The sequence below is a fragment of the Bombus huntii genome, chromosome 2, assembly GCF_024542735.1.
Source record: "Bombus huntii isolate Logan2020A chromosome 2, iyBomHunt1.1, whole genome shotgun sequence".
Lineage (NCBI taxonomy): Eukaryota > Metazoa > Arthropoda > Insecta > Hymenoptera > Apidae > Bombus > Bombus huntii.
Genome location: NC_066239.1, coordinates 1,462,982 through 1,483,015, shown reverse-complemented (window position 1 = coordinate 1,483,015; position 20,034 = coordinate 1,462,982). Strand labels below are relative to the sequence as shown.

The following is a 20,034-nucleotide window of genomic DNA, read 5'->3' as shown; positions in this document are numbered from 1 at the left end:
TAGTATAAATCTCAATAAAAAAGTAACTTATTTTCCAAATGCATCATTCGTCAAATAATATTATTTAAGATAACATAGAGAAAGTAAATAAGAATTAAAATAAAAATTTGATTTGAATAAAAATTTATACCAATGATGTCTAATCCTTTCTTATGTATAGTGGTATATACAAAATGTAATCCTATGATTATTATCATCTATAAAAAGCAAAATGATAAAATTTTTTTCTATTAGAAAAAACTTGTTATTTCATATTAATTTCTTTGTAGGTCCTTGCGTTTTTAAAATAGCTGTGCAATTTTTACTTTTTAAAATACTATGGTAGATATTAATCCAGATTATCTCCAGATGAGATAAACATCTAACACTCACAGCTTGATTTAACCCAAGCATTATTAATAGAATTTCCAATAACAAACATTGAAAATAAAAAAAATGTATGTACTTAATTCTCGTTTTTATGAATGTCAATAGAAAGGAAATATTAAAGGAATATTATCTTATCGTCTTGACATACATCGCTAATTAGCTCATAATGTAAATGTAGAGGGATATTGCGGTTTTCCACACGATTGATATCGTTGCACATAGATGAAGGGGCTGAAAGAAGGAAGAAAATGCATGTTTCAATTTTCCATAAATTTATTTGCGCTCCGTCTTATCGGACTACACAAATTACGTTGTAAATTATTGGTCTGTCTGTAATTTTCCAATTGTACGGTCTTTCATTTGTCTTCTTTTCTTTCGTTCCTAACACCTTTATTTTTCCTTTTTATATCGTCGCGCGCTAAATATTTTTCACTAGGAACCAGCACGCATTTTTAAATGCATTCTAAACACATCTATGTCAGGTTTGACAAATTTGCTTTTTTCTTATTTACACAGAGGATACAATTTGTTAACGAAAGCTATACATTTTCAAAATCTGATTGACAATTGAGCAGAGAAACATTGAGGTTATTTGAATTGTATATTCGATGAATATATTTGTTCCTTAGTTCTTGGAGATCTTGATCAAATGTATATTGATTTGCATATGTAGATTCCACACAGAACAAACATGATAAATCCACTTTTGACATAGTTGGAAAGAAGAAAACAATTAGATCTAAAGATACAAGTATTTTAAAAATAGGTGGCATATCTGCATAAGCGTACATTTAGTCTCGAAATCAAATACAAAGAGAAATCTAAAAGCGTATTTTTTATAAGCGTAACTTTATTTATGGAAATGTAATTTATCACATTTTTTCTTTAAGATTTTTAGATATTTTGCGGGACAATCATAAAATAGTAATTAAATTAAACATAATTGAAAATAAAATTATTTTATAAAGTAGTGCTGCCCAAGCTTTATCCATATATAAGACTGATTTCCCTCGTTCTTAATTACAATAATTTAGAATTTACAAGAAAGATGCTGGTTTCTTACTGAAAATATGAATAATTACAAATGAAATAGTTAATATCACAAAAATATAAATCATGAAATTTAGAAAATATGTAAGAATAAGTGGAAAATAATATAAATTAAAAAGCCAGAAAAGCTGTTATATTATTCTAGTTAAATACTATTGGGAAACAAAGTTACTTCCCCTATTGATATTACTGTTGTAAAACATTGTGCCCCTGAATATAAAGATACAATTACTTACAGGGCGACAAAGTAAGATATTAACATGAATGTAAAATAGTACAGTATTTACAGCGCAAGTTAATAACTTAAATAATATAATAATATCATAATTATGTTAACTACGTTACAAATGCTTAACAGCAAGTTTACTAAAAATTGGAAATACATAAAATTTCACCTGGAATTTATAATGAACTATGAGATTAAATAATATTTTGTAACAATTAAACGAATCTTAGAGCTTTTTTAACCTTAATGTTATAAAAAGAAGAGACAATGATAGTACAAATATTAACTGATAAAGTTCAATAATAATTCTAATCCTTTTAAATAAAAGTATTTTGTATTCTCTTAAATAAATAATTATTGTTTTATTTCAAAAATTAAAAATATACAGAAATACGAAACAGACAATCTTGACCTATTATGTTTGAAAGTATTCAATACTGATCAATTCTGTCCATTTGGTCAAATTTAATAGCATCAGATTCTGAAAAGTACAGCAAATTCAATTGACGTCGCCACGACAGTTCGCACATATAGAACAAGTACAAATCAAGAGCTGTTATATACGGATATATATTCTAGGAATAATGAGTCGTACGTTGAGCATTGGTCTAACAATACATAGGATTAAGGCGAACGATATTCATACGAGAACGGAAAGAGAGAAACCATTCGTTCCTTTACAGACCTGTTTCCGTTTAAAATTTTACGTAACGAGATCCAAAGCTAGATCAAATGGATAATTATCGTCAACTAGTCATTCTAAAAAATATTTTCTCCGTTCAATCGCTCTGTGAGTTATTCGACTACATCATTTTTAGCGAATTTACAGTAACAGATAAGTTTTTACAAAACAATTTCTTGTTCTTTATACGAGAAGTACAATAGATCCGACATTTGGCATAAATTTGATTAAATAATTTTCCATTTTTCCCCTAAATTTTTTTTGCTTTCAAATGGCGAGCGTCGTCCAATTTTCATTAATTTTTTATATCATATTAACATCGTTCAATTTCAAAACGTTCAATATATTAGAAAAAGATAAAATAAAATTCGATGTAAATCGCCTGACGAACGTATCCCAGCATTTTTTGCTTCATATACACGTATGCTCCTGTGTTCCATTTTCTATTTTAGAATGCAGCCGATATTTCTCCATTACGGCACACGCCAGGCACAAGTATATCTCCTCCCCCTTGAATAAGCAATACTTTTAAAAGGCATATACAATTCGCAACTGCAAATTCCAGCGAATTTAATCAACGTAAAGGTAAAGTACACAAAAAGATTCAAACTATAAATTCGTAATTAGAAACTCATAAAGACTAAATTACAATGAATTAGATAGCCCACTAAATTGCCACCAGATAAACATAACCCCCACATTTTTATATCTTTTCATTTTCTCTTTCTCACAATTTAGAATATACGTTTCGCGAACGTAATGACAATAAAACGACGAACAATAGCAAAGGTATAATATATGTTCAAGTAATTAAAAATTAACGCCGTTTATCGGTAAATATAATCACAATGATTTAATCGTAATAAATGATAATCGTATCGAAAAACAACGGTTCAATTGAATTTCGCTTCATCGTACGTGCATTTTTTTTTAGTTTTTATAAATATCAGGTAAATAACGTAACAGCATTTCTCTTTAGATCCCACGCGATCTCGCGCAATGACGACCGCGTTTACGACATTCTTTTTTTTTTTTTTTTTTTTTTTTGGTCCGATCGCAATAACCAGTCTCTCGTTTACTTTAGTTTTACTTATTTATTTCATTTTTGTTTCGATGGGACGAACACGACGAATCTGCTAAACGCGGTCGTGTTTTAACAAAATTCGATCCTCGATCCTACTATCACAGTCAAATCTCCCGTTTCTCGTATCCCATATTTTAACCGCAATTATAACAACACTTTGTTCGAACGTTTCTTCGCATTATTTTACATACACATAGAAGAACATGTGCAACGATATTGAAATATGTTCATAAGTGAATAGAATATTTCGCGAGCACTTTCACATACCAAGAATCGTCTCGAAGGAGTCAAGTAAAAAAAAAGCAAACGGAAAAGATAAAAAAAGACAGAGAAACGAAGAAAACTACCCTTTCGTTATCATCTCGAATAAACGACCGGAAACAATTTTTTTTTCGTAGGAACACCAGTGTGCGTGGGAAATGCAGTATCTCATTTATTTTCTTTTTCTTTTTCTTTTTTTTTCATTTTAACTGTTTTTGTCTAAAAGGCGCAGTATTCGATGTTCGATGACGAAATAGCGTGTATTCCGAACGATCAGAACACTGCAGCACAAGCTCGTCTTTTAAGAAACTTTTTCGTTCTTGGTATTTCTTGTAGCGATACAATACATTATTCTTGCTTTCGGTACGACAGAAATGCATAACCACTTTTTTAATTCTATAATGTAATTCTTTGCCAGTTGTATCGATTAAAAAGGTAGTGCCTCAACTATCTCAGATATACGATATCAACAAGTAATCGCGAAATATGCATTATTCTATGTATGTATGTGTGTGTGTGCATATATATATATATATATATATATATATATATATATATATATATATATATATATATATATATATATATATATAAAACATATATATGTATATATACACATCATATATACATATATATAGATATATACATGTACGTATGTGTGTGTATATATATATATATATATATAGCTTCTTTATAATATTTATATTTATATATATATTCCATTTTTTTGTTCATTATACTCTTGTTGTATGTGGGGCATATATAAATACGTGACTAGTTTTCAAAAACGAAAATCCCTTCGCTCGCGTTGCGTGTTCAAATATTTCTTTTTTTTCTTCTACTCCATATTCATCAATTCATTTCGCATCATCTTGTCATACATATAATTGTCTAGTACACACTCGTACACGTATATCGTATATACGACGCTCCTTATATTTTTTCTATTTTATATTTACTTCGTTTGTTACAGCCTTTAAGCATCTTATTTAAATTCTGCAAGCGTGACTGAAAATTAAGAATCGAGTTACGCATGCTCTCCCAATCTAAGTGTAGAAGGACCGTTACTATCGTTGCGATCCCTGCGTTTGAAAAATTTTCAGTGTATAATTTACTTTCTTTTTGTCTGTTTTGTTCTTTTACTTTAAATAACCTATTATCTCCGAAACCTGTCCAAGTAAGTCTAGATAGTCTAACGATAATAATTGCCTATTAAGGACCGTCGAAGCGACACCGTTAATTAATTGATCGAATCGAGATCGTTTTCGCACGCCGATAATAAATTAATAGGAGACGCTTCATACGCTAGCGAGGCGACGGGGACTCATATTATTTGGTTGCATTAAATTATTTAGCTTCGTCGGGGGCTAACTCGGAGCGTCTTCCGGTTCCAACATGCCACCGGACACGCTCGGCTCGGTTTCTCTATTTTGGCTCATCGACACGAACTGCTGCGACAACATCTGTAGACTCTGTCGTACCTAAAATAATGAATATTTATTACAGTTCTATTTTTTCATTAGATAATTACATGAATGGGTACTACAGGGGAAGAACAAGATAAGTCAAAGTTACAGGGAAGATAGATACATAGATAAATAGCCTTAGTAAATTTAATTTTAAAGCTAAATATGTGTTCTTTCCTACAATTCAGATTTTAAAAAAAAATTTCCCTTTAAAAGTATTTTCGCCCATAATATTAATATTTTATCAAAATAATAGTGACAGACATTATAAAGTTAATGAACTTTCAAGCTATTTTACATAAAAGGTATATACATGAAACAAAATTTTCCTATGGTTAGTGGTTCAAATACTTTCGAAAGCCACTGTAAATTCCAGTATTTTAGTTATATTCATAAAAATATATCAGCAATCTGCTTATGGGATTAACTTCGTCCATTTTTCTATAGTGAAGTAATCGTACCTTTACTATTTGATCAATGTTTGTATTAAGGTAATGCAAAAGTCGATCCTGAGTGAAACGTTCCGGCGAAACAAACGGATGGTTGAGATACGCCGTATGTAACCTGTCGATGCGAATCATCATCAAAGCCGCCGACATATATAGAGCTGCTAGGACTACTATCAGTATGGTGATCACTGTGCTAGTTCTCAATCTACCCGTGAACAAGGATAAAACAGCGTTGGAGTTGTTGGACGTTGCTGGAAGTATCGGCACCGATGGTGGTTCCACCCTGAACAGATACAAAAATTAATTAGCAGGTAATTATTAAAAGACTTATGAGAATAATTAAACAGTTTCTGATAGCTACATCTTGATTAATAATTGTATATAAGATAGAATATATTTAACATGATTCAGGTAGCAGTTTACTCGGAACGATTTATGAAATTTAACAATAAAAAATAAAAGATAAACGTAATAAAAACAATACGGTCATGGTTATATTGGTAAAATTTGAAACCAGGCTAAAAGTGTATATGTAAGTTCCAAGTGATTCATACAGACAATATATGTGTATTCAGTCAAAAATTAGTACGTAACTTATACATATAAATGGTGCTTTTTTTCAGACATATAAATAGTTCTAAAGATGAGCCGACTAAACATTGTAGTTTATCAATGTTATGGATTGATTAATGATCGTTGAAATACTTTGTGGTTGCATTTACGTTTGCAATAAATACCTTGTGAATGCCGTATACATTTTCAGATTCGTTTCAAGCTTTACCAATATAAACATGATCGTGGTATCTTATTACGATGTTAACGCTACTTCAAAATACTTCGTATTACACACACAATATATTCATAAAAAGTTTCCACAAGGATTCGCATGCTTTCACGAGCTATTATATAAACGGCATTCTAACTGACTGCAGACAAGAAGATGACGAGAATATTTCTAGAACATTTATTTACTTTGTAGGTGGTGGCAAACTAGGCCTGACAATTTTCAATGGGACAGCATCGGTGTCGGTGCAGATGGTCGGCGGTCTGGAGTTCAGATCTGTCCCGCTTTCAGACATGCTAGAATCATCTTCCTCCGGGTTCACCTCGGAATCATCGACAACCAACGCGTTTGGGGTGAGGAGCTTCTGCTCTGTGGTCAACGGTAGAATCGTTGGCGACGGTTGTGGTTCCAGCGCAGCGTCCCAAACCTGTTTCATCAACTTGAAGGTCGAGTCTCTGGATAGAAGAGAACAGAACACGTGCCTCTCCTCTTCGGTGGCGATTGCCACAGCGTTTGGAATGATTCGTGCTGTCTTTTCTTTACTGATCTTCAACACGGAAACTGTAGGTATCAAAAGCTTCGTTACATAGCCGAACACGTTACTATAGAACGCGAAATAATTTGGTGTAATGTACAGGTGTCCTTGCAACAAGATGTCGCCTACCAGCGCGCAACTGTAGTAGTTTAATACCCGTTCGTCCGCAGCAACCTGAATCGAATAGTAGATCGAGATTAGGTTTTCCATACATACTCTACCCAACGAGAAGAGTCAGGAAAGGTAAACAAAACGCGATTATGGTGATACACGAATGTCACTAGTTGGCACCAAATAGCTGTAGTCTCGGCATTTACGTTCTGTTTACCCTCACTGATTCGTCTTGTTGGAGTATAGTTGCTGATAGATGTAGATCGATCGATAGGCGTGGAATTTCGAAGTGGATTACCGATCTGGGTCAAGTTTTATATTGAGAGTAAGGCATGAAAATGGCTAAGCGTCGTACGCTACGTCTCGTAACTACAAAACCTTCCAAGAATTTCCAGCTTTTATATCAAATAATATAATAGCATGATTTGCATATAATAAGCAACGAATATGTTACGTCCGGAATCGTATCGAGAAACAATTTATCAAGTTTTCTTAAAAGAAGATCAGAATATGTCGATTGCGAAAGAAACTAAGTAAAAATGTGATTCTCATCGCCAATTATGAGTTTTGACCCAAATAGTTAATCCCAACTTCGCGTATTTTTCTCACGAGATTATTTCATTATGATTTATATAAAATAAATCTATTATTATTCGTTATTAATATGAAGTTTATGAAACAGAAATTATTTTATAATGACAATTCAAAGCATCAAACATGAAAAGCAAGTGGGATTTATCGCTGTATTTATCATTAGTTTGATAATTAACGCGAAAATTTTTATTTCCTTTATATACTTAAAGAAAATTAAAGTATAAATTTATTATCGATAAAGCGATAAGATTTTAGTTGCGATTCCGGGAGATTATCCTTGTCGATTTATAGTAAACAACAAATTAAAGTAAACATTCACGTAAGATCTATAGATAAAAAATAATATCGTAAATTTCATCGTTCAACGGTGTTCTAGTTCAAGAAAGTAGCGTCGTGTATGTGAGACATCAATGAGAATGAGCGAAACTCTTATGAATTACCTGAGAGAAATGCCTGTGGAATTTCTTCTGTCTCGCGCTGCTGGTAGTCGTTGGCGACGATGTGGACGAAGATCTACTAACCTTCCCTGGAGTCTGCACAACACCACCAGCTGCCATTGATGGTGTACTTCTACTGAGCGGTTTGGAAAGATGACTGAAAAAAAAAGAGATAGAAATTTGTTAATTACAGAATAAATTAATTAATCTAACAAATCAGTGTGAACACGATAAAGTAAATGCTCGTAAATAAGAATAAACAGATGGTAACTCTTTTCTGAAAGATACGAATAATCAGTTATCTTTGATCCTAATAAAAAACTGAACTTTCTACATCTTCTAGATCTTAAAATCTTCTATATAGCGAAAAGTACAGTTTTGATGTAGTCTGATAAACAGATCAGTGATTTATAGACGATATATTTGATTAACACGTGAAATGATAAATACACCTAAAATTTGATACCGAAACGTTAGAGTAGTATTTTATCTACTTTTTGCGTTTAAATCAGTAACTCGTAATCAAACTGAAGATTTTTATGTGCAATTTTATATTTTTACATATAGCACTAGAGGAATAATATCTAAGTGGGAACTTAATACTTGAACGTACACTCTATTTCAGCGGTGTTACCTACATAGTGTATTATACTTTAGATATTTTATATATTTTTGTATATTGTATGCAGTCTGTGCATTTTTGCAGCTTTAAATATAACGTAAGAGCTTAAAGTCTACAGTCTGTTTTTATGACAGTCTGTGTAAAGTCTACATGTCTTTTTGCGTGCAACACAAAGATCAATGATGTGTAAAAACATGTGTTTAATTATTGTTAACATATTATATCGATTATTACGCATTTAAGTTCAAAACACTACCGTGGAGCACTACAACTATAATTTAGCTTTCGAGCAACAATTATCTGTGTTTCGGTAATCTTCAATTAAGTTAAGAGTCTTATAATATATAAATTCAAATTTAATATTTTTCATTGTTATCACAAAAATTAAGAGATTTAAGATTTTTCACGGAAGTTTGTAGGTAAACTCCAATGCGTTCTAATCTCTTTCTTTTACAAAGAAATGGGAACTTTCTGTTATTTTTTGTCGATTAGTTTCTTTGTTTTTGAAATAAAGATATATTGCATCGTAGAAAATGTAAATTTTTAAATGTCACGTCATTCGATATTGATGACATATGAAATATTAAAAAACTTATTTACGTATATAAATTTATATATAAAGACTTCTGACTATGACTGAATGCGAATTCATGAATTTTAAATGTACAAATCTGACGTAATTCACAGAGAAAAACAAACTGCGGAGAATTATAAAAATTAATAAAGAATTTCCAAAGTATAAACATTTCGTTGTAATAGAATCCTATTTCTTTAATATTTAGAATATCTCTATTTTGTTCCATGAGCTTCACTTACCGCTTACATTCCCGCCTATAATTCTAGACCACCCTATTACGTATTATATACAACATGTCATAACAACATGCCAAAACTCAAATAGAATTAATGGAAATGAAAAATAAATCACGCTCGAATCCACAAACCGAAACCTCTCATCTCGAGAATTAAAGAAACAAACTTTCTCAATGACGTCGATTCCTATGCAATTCGTCATCCATAGCGTCACCATGATCGATCGTTCTTATTTTAAATCATTGTAACACTGCAGATGTTACGACAGATCCATATTTGTACAAGCTCGACTAGAGAAGTGGAATTCGAATAAGAGATTTGTCTTGCGCCTGATAATTTTCTGCATTTTCGACTCGTACGTGAAAAAAGAAATTTTAAACACAGACTAACATTTCTTCACACGACGCTTCATTAAGTAAACGATTAGCAAGAAATTATTCTACATAGCAGAATAAGTAAAAAAAAAAGCTGGATTTTAGAGAAAATAAGGTTTGAAACTGTTCTGTAAAGCGTTAGCACGCTATATACATCTATTTGACGAATTTCCCAATTTTTTTACAGAATAAAACGTCATACGAACAAACCCTATTCTGCATTTTCGACTTATTGTTATTATTATGTCAATTACTCACTCCTGCCCCGTCTGAAATTAGCCAAGTTCCGGTTAACAAATTTCTCAATTCGATTTCCTCGAATACGAGGCATCAAGCAATTTTGTTCTATTCGCACTATTACACTAATACCAATACGTTTAACACTGCTTTGTCTAGCACTGTTCGAGTCTTGCAGAAAAGAGCCGTGTCCAGAGGAAAAAGAGTTCCCTTCTTTTGCTCTAAGCGTAACAGTGTGAATAAGAATAATCCAGCAGGCTGTGAAAGCCTTAAGACTCTCAAATTCTGTTCTACATTTCCGAGCTCTTTTTTCACATAGAATCGCCCCTTGCCGATTGTACTATGATTTCTCAGATACCTTGTACCTAAGTTCCCCATAGATGCGTTAACATCCACAACCGATTTGATTATTATATGTGATTATTATATAGTCGCACCTTCTTTTCCGAATCTTCGGGCTCCAAATATCATTGCTCCAGACGTCACATTCGAATATATTAGACTTGGAATTCGATCGAAAAACCATGGTGACAGATCTGACAGATAAACTGTATCTTAGAAAAAGAAAAAACCAAGACTCTGCAAATCTGTTAGCAACCGAAACGATCTTTCTCTTTGAAAGTGTTCCAGTTTATGCGGTACACCATACGATTGACAATTCGATGAAACGAACTGTTAGCCACCTTCTACGGAACTGGCATTAATTCGTCAGCGCAACCGCTCCAAGGAATTATTTCGATCGTTAATTGCGTCCCGCTACCAGTTGGCTTAATGTAAATTAAGGTCGAGCGACGATCGAAGACGATCGGGGATGCGATACTGGTAATTGAATTCGCTAGAGAATATTTTATGTCGTTTTAGCCGTTGCTATCCAGGGACGTTCATATCCGGCGATCGGTATTCCGTGTGAATAAGATTCCCTCCTTTATTCCAATACGACGACAAAGAAAAAAATATTTTTGAAAGGAGAGCACGCGAAGTAAAAGATCTTTTACAAACAGAGCTTATAACGACTCGAGGAAGGAACCGACGACACTACGACGACTGTGGATTTTTAAAATACCACTAGAACCACGTGCAAACATTTTCCAACATTCGATCACACTTCTGTTTCTTCGCCGTTTATTTTATATTTCTCTTCTACTTGTTTTCCGTATCTTGTTCAATCTTTGTTCGTTTCTTCTTGGCTTCTCGTTAGTTTCTTCTTTGCTCGCGTCATGGTGAACACAGGAAACAGCGTAAGAATTTGACCAACGATCACGGTCGCCGTGTATCGATCGTTTAGCAAACGTGTCGCGTATCGTACGGTATTAGACTTGCGAATGCAGGATATATCGTGGTGTTATCGAGCAGAAGCTTGATATTGATAATACGTGACGAAATATCTCTGGTTTTTTTCTTCGTACATGACTGTAGACTAAGAAAATTTCAGTGAGTTAAAGTTCATTTTTTAATGATAAACCACCGGATGTTTCTGAGGGATACTTCAGCGTAAATACAATTTTTTGTATCCTATCAATGACACGAAATGATACATAATAGTGACGATAGGAATAGACAGACGTCTCTTAAAATATTTCTAAACGTGAAAATAACTCGTTGCTTATTAATAACTCGATGATCATCCGATGATATGTAACGAATACTCCTCGCTGTTCGTCTTCGTTACCAACAACATATAAGATACAGAATAATGAGATAAACAGATTGAAAATTAGATAATATGACGGTGAAGTTGTAGCTAATAAACGGTAAACCACCGATTTTTATGTAAATTCATATTTTAATGAACGTAATTAAATCTGCTACAGTACTTTAATTTTTATCTTTGAAAGACATTATTGTTTTAACGAAAAATTGCGTATGTTAATAACGATTTTTTCAATTATTTTCTTATAAAAAATACGATTGCATTGGAATTTTATTTTATACACTGCTTTAATGTTTTACTTGGAATATTTTGTTACAGGCATTTTTGTACTTTTTTGTTTTGTTTAAATTTCCCGTAACTATATCAACACTCATATCTTAATGAATATTAAAAACCTTGTGTCTTTCGTTATATAATTATTCGTATATATATTGTTCGATAACCATTGTTCAAATTCTTCGTGATTTTATTGTTATAAAATGTATGAGTAGCAAGGTATAAGATGTATGATATGAAATAGTAAAATAAATATTAATATTTAAATATTACGTACGATGATAATTAATGTTGGATTTTGACTATTTCATCGTATATATAATTATTTTTATTTATTCGCCATGCAATGAGATTTTGTAACATCTACAAGTACGTAAACAAATGACGAGATAGAATATCATTTCTATAACAAATTTCAATGTACAGAGAATCTAAAAACAGAGAAGTAAATAAGTTACGTATAATGTTCTCTCTTTTTTACCTTTTTTGAATATCTTACTTTGACCTCCTTTTATATCGAACAATTTTACACTTAAATGCGCAGAAATATCATTCATTTATTTTTAACAAAAGAATTTGCAAATTTAATATTGTTTGTCTTTTTACTGTATTAATTTTGTATTATTATATCCATTTAAAACCAAGGAATAAATTAAATTTAAACGAAAGATATTATATAAAGATATTATATAAAGATTTAATATAAAGATTTAAAAGAAGATTGAAAATGAAAGATAGGAAATAACACCTTTATTTCTTTTTGTAGCAAGAAATATTTATACTTACAAATTTTAATACCAACTATGCGAGTCTACATATGAAATACTATAATTATTGAAGATTCTTAATAAATATTTTTAGCTGACTAACAAATACAACTAGTTGAATTCTAAGAGAATATTTAATCCATATCAGATTTTTTAATAAAAGGAATTACATATCTTAATCGTATAAGTATATATTCCACTAACACTTACATTACGTTAAGAATTCTCAAGATAAGTAACGTAGTAAGTTGGCAGAAATATAATCTAAATATTCCCTTTTTACAAATAATGTCAGTTCTATGAAGTTTTAGGGCACTTGGTGGCCTATGAAAATATTTGCTCCATTAATATTTACTATTTTAACACATCTTGTATTAATATTTATTTTAATATACTTCTTATTTCTATGTAATATCAATATTAATTTTCAATATTAATTTTGTATTGTCTTTCATCATAATCATATCTCTATAAAGCATTATTTCCTATAATATATTATTGTATATGTATACATATGTGTACATATAATCTTACATATATATTGTTCATATGCCATTTTGAATTATGGATGAAAATGAAAATTATAGACGTAGATAATTCGTAGATATTCTATGAAATCAAGATTATAGATTATGACATTTTGATTTGTGTCTATGACTTTTATAAAAGCGCAAAAAGGTACTAAAAAGTATCATAAAGAATTGCGCTTAAAGGCAAACATTATAGCAGTTCTATCAAACTAGAAACTTTTTTCTTGCGAAAACGTAGAACGATTATAGCAGCGATTTCATTCGAAATTGTTATCAAGCAGGTGTGACAGAAATAACGTATTGCTTTTCACACTTCGTTCTTATGTGAACAGGTGTCTCGATATCTCGTGATACGTTATCTAGAGGAACTAACAATTCCTGGAAATCTACGTTAAGCCTAGACGATCGCGAAAACAATTAGTTTCTCTTCATAGATAGAGCTCTTTTTAGCGTTCTACTTCCGGCGTGGTACGAAATGTAGTAAAAGTTGATTGCATTCAATGCATAACAGACAGAAGAAGTATCAGAACTATCGTTGTTACTTATCTTAACGTGATTCGTTTATGTACATGATTATGTACAATTGGCAATTATTTCGAGAATTGGCAAGAATTTCATTTTTTTAATTTTGACAAAATATATATATATTATTTTGTAATTTAATTATTACGTTTAATTGTTTTTGGGCAGCTAATTCACTATAAAAGTAAAAGATTTTAACGCTCATAGAATAGTTTCAACTATCAAAAATTGACAGAAAATATATGTATACCATGTATCGTTTCCAATATTTGATTTGATCGATTACGAATTAGATAATTCGGTATAAAGATTGAATGCCGTTTTTAGATTATATACCGTAAAGATTATCGCACTTTATACACGACAATAAATGTTATTCATAGCGTGATCGTATCGCATTAAATAAACATAAAGAACTAATTCATTGTCGATAAATTTTGATTCGCATTTGCCGAAGTAGGATTAACTGTGTTTGACGACTTCCAGAAACGTTTCCAATAAACTAACTACACTTGGCCACGTTATGCAATAGCATATTACAAACCACGGTGCACAATTGGTCAGCTGGTATAATTGTCTTAACCCCATTCGTCAAGGCCAACCATTTGCCTTCGCATAAATGTGGGTTAAAAAGATTGAATGGAACACGTAGGAAGAAGAGCGTATAAACTAACTAAAAATTATAGATTCGGATTATGAATTTTTATTTTCTCTTTGTTTGATAATAACAAATCACTTGGATCGTTGGTGTATGTTTTCTGAAAATTTACAGGTGCGTGGAATATTTAAGCTTAAGATAAAGGGTTAACGAATTTTATAATTGGAAGATCGAAGGTCAAAGAAAGGAAGGAGTTTAACGGCTTTTTCGAAAAAGCATCCTACCAAGTCAAGAATTAATTGAATGGAAACACTCAATTGGCTCAATAGGTTATTCGATGAATGAAGAATCTAGGGTCGAATCCCCATCAATTTTAATCTCAATTAAAATATTCAGGTCGTTGATTTATTTCTCCTCCATTCACGCTGTCGCACAATCGAAAGAAAACCGGTAAAAGGCAAGAATGGAAAAAATAATAATTCGTAAATATCCTCACAGGTATTTAATTTAGATGCAACGTAAGTCGCGTGTGACTATCTCCGTGAGATATTTCTTTTTATCACGAATGATTAGATGAACTTTCAAGATGACGAAATTGGTCTCTTTATGCGCCATTTTTATTATAAGCTTTCAACCGTTCGATTTTTCAAACAGCTGATTCATTTTATGTCTGATTATTCCATGCAAAAGTCAAGGACGAATCTTAACACTTTCACGGCGGGACACTGGGTTATTTGTTTCGTTATCGGCTAGTGCACGATTTTTTCCGTATAGAAGTTTCTTATCCTCCCTGCGGCATTCTGTTATGTTTCCTTTTAAATTTACATTTTTTTTTTTTTTTAATTTTCGCATATCTTCCTTCTTCGCAACCTTAACAATCCGCAAACACCTGTTTCATTTTGCAATAATTTTTCTATGGTTTGGATACTGTCATGATCTCTGACAGTCCAAGTCACAGCTGTTGTGAAAGTGTTAAGATGCGAAGCTTAGCTACCTACATAACCTTGTCCTACCCTGTTATATGTGATGTGGATAGGAAAAACTGATTGGAGATCGAGGACTTACCTGTCGTTACATTTCAAGGCCGCGTGGCTCGGGCTCCTTGGTGGCTGCGAATTATTGGCAGCGGCTACTGTAAGCTGAGAACCGCTAATCGACTGCTGGCCCGCTTGTTGCGCACCAGGAGCTGCTTGAAGAGGCGTGCTGGGCGCGGATCGTGCTCCTATGGACCCCGCAGACCTGCAAAAATACAGATAAACCAATCAATGCTTCGTTCAGTCGAGAATTTTTATAAGATCCATTCAGCAACTGCGAAAAAGATCAATAGTCAATTGGCAGGGTGTTAATTATTTAATTATTTGTTAATATTTCTTTTTTTTTTGTATATATCCTTCCTGGACCTGACATATTTTTCGCTAATTTCCTAAGAATGAATTTTTTAAAATTATAATAAAGATATCTTATTACATTATTTCGACGATTAAACTAATTCTTTTAAACTCAAAATATTTTCTTCCAAATAAAGAATCTAACAATACTACTATTTAATACTGTAACTACCTTTTAAGACAAATTTTATTAAAACTCACAAGCTATATTTCAGATACAACGTTTAATTGCTTTAAAAATATATACTTCAGTTTCTAAGTGTAATAATTAAAGAAGAAATTATAATAAAGATATCTTATTACATAACGATTAATTTATCAATTCGACGATTAAACTAATTCTTTTAAAGTCAAAATATTTTTTTAAAGTCAAAATAAAAAGTCTAACAATATTACTATTTAATACTGTAACTACCTTTTAAGACAAATTTTATTAAAACTCATAACGTTTAATTGCTTTAAAAATATATACTTAAGTTTCTAAGTGTAATAACTAAAGACGACTACAAACGATAGACTGACATTCATCGTCAATTGCATGTACTTTATTGTATTTCGCCTGCCACTGAATCTCAGAGTGCAAAGAGTTGAAAGTTCATCGATCATTGACAACCTTCTGCAGTGATTTCATAACATGTTAATCTAACGTTAACGCCAGCACAGATAACGTTTTTCCTCAATAATGTCATTTTGACCTCTAAACAATGATCGCATAGTAAGTTTAATCGATTTTATATTTACGCCAAAGGTTGAGAAGTTGAAAGCAGCATCCTGTTCTTTTAACTGTATCCGTAAAAATATGAGTTTACATAAATATTTACAATCCAATGACGATAGAAATAAATTTTTTTTAATGGAAAAATTAAAAAGAAGACTTTTTCTTACATTGCAGAAATTCTCTCGACATACCTAGCTCTAGTGATCGGGCCAGAAGAGAAGCAAAGCTCGATCAATGCGCGTGTTTCGAACTCCATCGTGCAATCCTTCTTTTTCTACCGCTCAGTTACAGCGCAATTATTTCTGTAAGATGAATTCTTCAGGTTGGGGAATCCAGTATCGATATCGATTTTCAACTCTCCCAAAAATCGTAACGAACCGAAGTCCATCTGGATATATATCGAAGAGATCTTCATGAAGCAGCCAATGATAACCGGAACAGAGAGAGAGAGAGAGAGAGAGAGAGAAAGGAAAGATTGGAAAGCAAATTCGACGACCACGTTGTATATTTTCGACAATTGAGAGAAGACTTTATACCAGATGTATCGATAAAACGACGAATGAACAAGAACCAAGATATTTTAAAGAAAGTATCAATCGATGCATCGACCACGGTAACAAAGTGGAAGTTAAATTTAACGCAACTTTGAAGCAGCTGTTTCTACACCTGCGAATCAAAGAAACACAATAGTTTCTTATTTATTTGCTCAAAGATCCGGGATCAAAACGAGAACCGAAAGATGTTCAAAGTGTTAATATTTCCGAAAGAAACTTCTTAATTTCTAAATCCTTTTAGATTCGAAATCAGCTAATAAGGAACGTCGGATAAAATATCATCGACCAGCGACGATAACAAACTTCTACAGCTACGGAAACGTTACTTTCGATGTGTTCAATGTAATCCAATGTAATCCGATTGAAATCAGTAGAAACCACGCGGGTATCGATGTTTCTTAAAAATCACTCGAGCCGTGGATCGTAATCTTGCTCCCCAGGAGCTGAAGGCCAGTCGAGCGATGAAGAAGATACTCATATCTTCCAAGAAACGAATATTGTCCTATTTTTTAAATTCTCCACGAACTTCGTCCGTGAATCGAAAATTAAGCAACGATACGATCGCGGAGATTTGTCGACTCTTAGTTGTGGCCAATGAAGAATTTAATTTGTGGATTTTATCGTGGTAAAGCAAGGGAAGCCGAAGAGTCTGAAGAGCAACGAGTGCGCGAGTCCACCACGGGCCAGCCGGGAAATCAGACTGACTAGAGGGTTGGGAAGACCAACGTGTAACTCCGATACGTCCTTTCGACCTTTTTAATAGTTAATAAACGCATTATAACCTAGAACTTAGTAATCCATGGTAGGAGGAATCTATACCCTTGCAATGGATGTAATACAGCAAACGTGTATCGCGTTGATTGATTCCGCGGTAGGTATGTATGGGAAAAATAACAGAGAACAATGAAACCGGAAGTAAAGGTTTAGACGGAAAGTTCTGGAACTGAACTAACAGCTGTTTAAACGCTGTGTAATTGCGGTGGAAGTTTACGAGTTAGACCGAGTTACGTGGAACATATTTTTCTTCTGGTCTACTGTATCGTACACTGTGTCTAGTAATTATAAAACTACTCGAAAACTTTCGATTTTTGTTCCGTTACATACAATATTTCCACGTACCTTTATTTCTCAATGGAAAATGTTGCATATTTAACAGCAAAATATTGAGCAAATTCTCGGAATTTGTTTTTACAATCATAATAAGAATCCACTAGATTTTAATGATGTAAATTGACTAAAAAGAAATTACAAATAATACGTTGTGTTAACGCAACGATGCCCCTTAATCTATCGATACAAAAATTTATATTGAACAATAGTTGCTTCAGCTACTTGTGAAATTATTTTCGTTTCATTAATAAATACTACAATTGGATGTACAAAATATTTATAATGTGCATAAATTTTAATGAGTTTCTCATAACCGAAATATAACTGAATTTAACAACTGATCTCATTTGTTTCGGAAGAAACGCTATAGTTGCTCAGCTGTCTCATCGCGGAACAGGAGAAACATTTTTCTATTAGCCACTTGACCGTTTCGCAGGAAATACATATGTACGAAATGGCTGGCACCGTCCCAAAAGGTCGGCCGTGTTACGCATCAATAAGAGGCGTAACCATGTTTTAAAAGAGAACGTGAATCGTATACCACTATCATACGTTCCTACAAACTTCACGAGACCACCTAAAAGCGCGTAATGATAAGATAATCGATTTAGAAATAATACCGCAATTGTCTTGCATTCTGAATCAGGATCAATTCACAATTCTGACATACATGTAAGATAGAAAGTTGTCAATTTTCTTTCTTTCTTTCTTTCCTTCTTTTTTTTTTTTTTATTAATCTCGTAAGCGAGGCGATCATATATCTGTCAAGCTAAATTGAGCAAATTTTCTGCAATGATAGGAAGCCTTCCGTCAGATCATAATTCACTATCACGAGACCGGTTGTCTTTACTTATTCTGGCTCAACTCATTGGACAGTATAGAGTAGCTCTAGTTTCTAGTAAATTATAGCTTCTATAAATATTATATACGAAACGATATCGCGATCACACGTTCTCTCGACTATATGTATTCTTTTAAAAAGAATTTTCATTTGCCAGTACAGATATTAATTTGAATTTTGATGCAAAAAGTAGCCTTATATGTATCTGATCATTAATTTACAATTCTTAATTTTTATTTTTTTGGGGGATACATTTAAGATACGTTTTATATTAATATTATAAATTTTTATTTATAGCGGGAAATTAGAGTGAAATAAATGCGATTATAAAGATATCTTTTTGGATATTGAAGTTTATGAAAGATTTAAATTTACGGTAAAAGATCTTCAAACCTTTCTTTTTTTATTCTTGTAGAAAATATTCATACTATATCCTGACTTGGAATTAAATCGATCGATACAATAGACATGAATATCATTGAATGAATAGATTTGTAGTATAAAGTTCACCAATAGAAATATGAACGTACGTATACAGAATTGATGATCACTCGGTCATTAATCATTATCTTATGCCACGTGGATGTCACACATACGTAAATGCTTCCTAGAACTTCTATGTTTTTATTATATCTTTGCAATGTCAATAACATAATCTTCTATTCGCCATGACGTACTTTGTGCATTATTAAAACACGACAGGTGCACATCATTGTGAATACTTCTCGAAGGACATAAACGCTAAAGTAATAGTAGAGTGACTGATAATTATATGGTAGTCGCCTGAAGTTATCAGAAGATGATGAGAAACACAGCTTATCACGAAATATAACGCGGTCATAATAAATTATAAATTCAAAAAAGTATTGCTTTCAACGATAAGATAAATGAATCAATTATTCAATTAATTCATTGCGCATAAATGACTTCGTTCAAGATTGAGGAAAAATGACATTTATGCTAATATGCAAAATTCTTCCCAAAG

The 20,034-nt window shown here is 32.3% G+C and overlaps 1 protein-coding gene across 3 annotated transcripts in view; it reads right to left on the bottom strand.

Annotated features, from left to right (window-relative positions):
• Window positions 1-624: 624 nt before the first annotated feature.
• Window positions 625-20,034, bottom strand: part of LOC126875580 (GRAM domain-containing protein 2B-like) — an 87,457-nt gene continuing 68,047 nt past the window's right edge. For all 3 annotated transcript variants that reach the window (XM_050638534.1, XM_050638536.1, XM_050638537.1), the window contains 5 exons: window positions 15,504-15,677; window positions 8,052-8,205; window positions 6,560-7,080; window positions 5,600-5,870; window positions 625-5,153 (listed from right to left, as the gene is read on the bottom strand). In XM_050638534.1, the coding sequence (XP_050494491.1) occupies window positions 5,040-5,153; window positions 5,600-5,870; window positions 6,560-7,080; window positions 8,052-8,205; window positions 15,504-15,677 (1,234 nt within the window). In that variant the 3' untranslated portion in view covers window positions 625-5,039. The remainder of the gene's footprint in view (window positions 5,154-5,599; window positions 5,871-6,559; window positions 7,081-8,051; window positions 8,206-15,503; window positions 15,678-20,034) is intronic.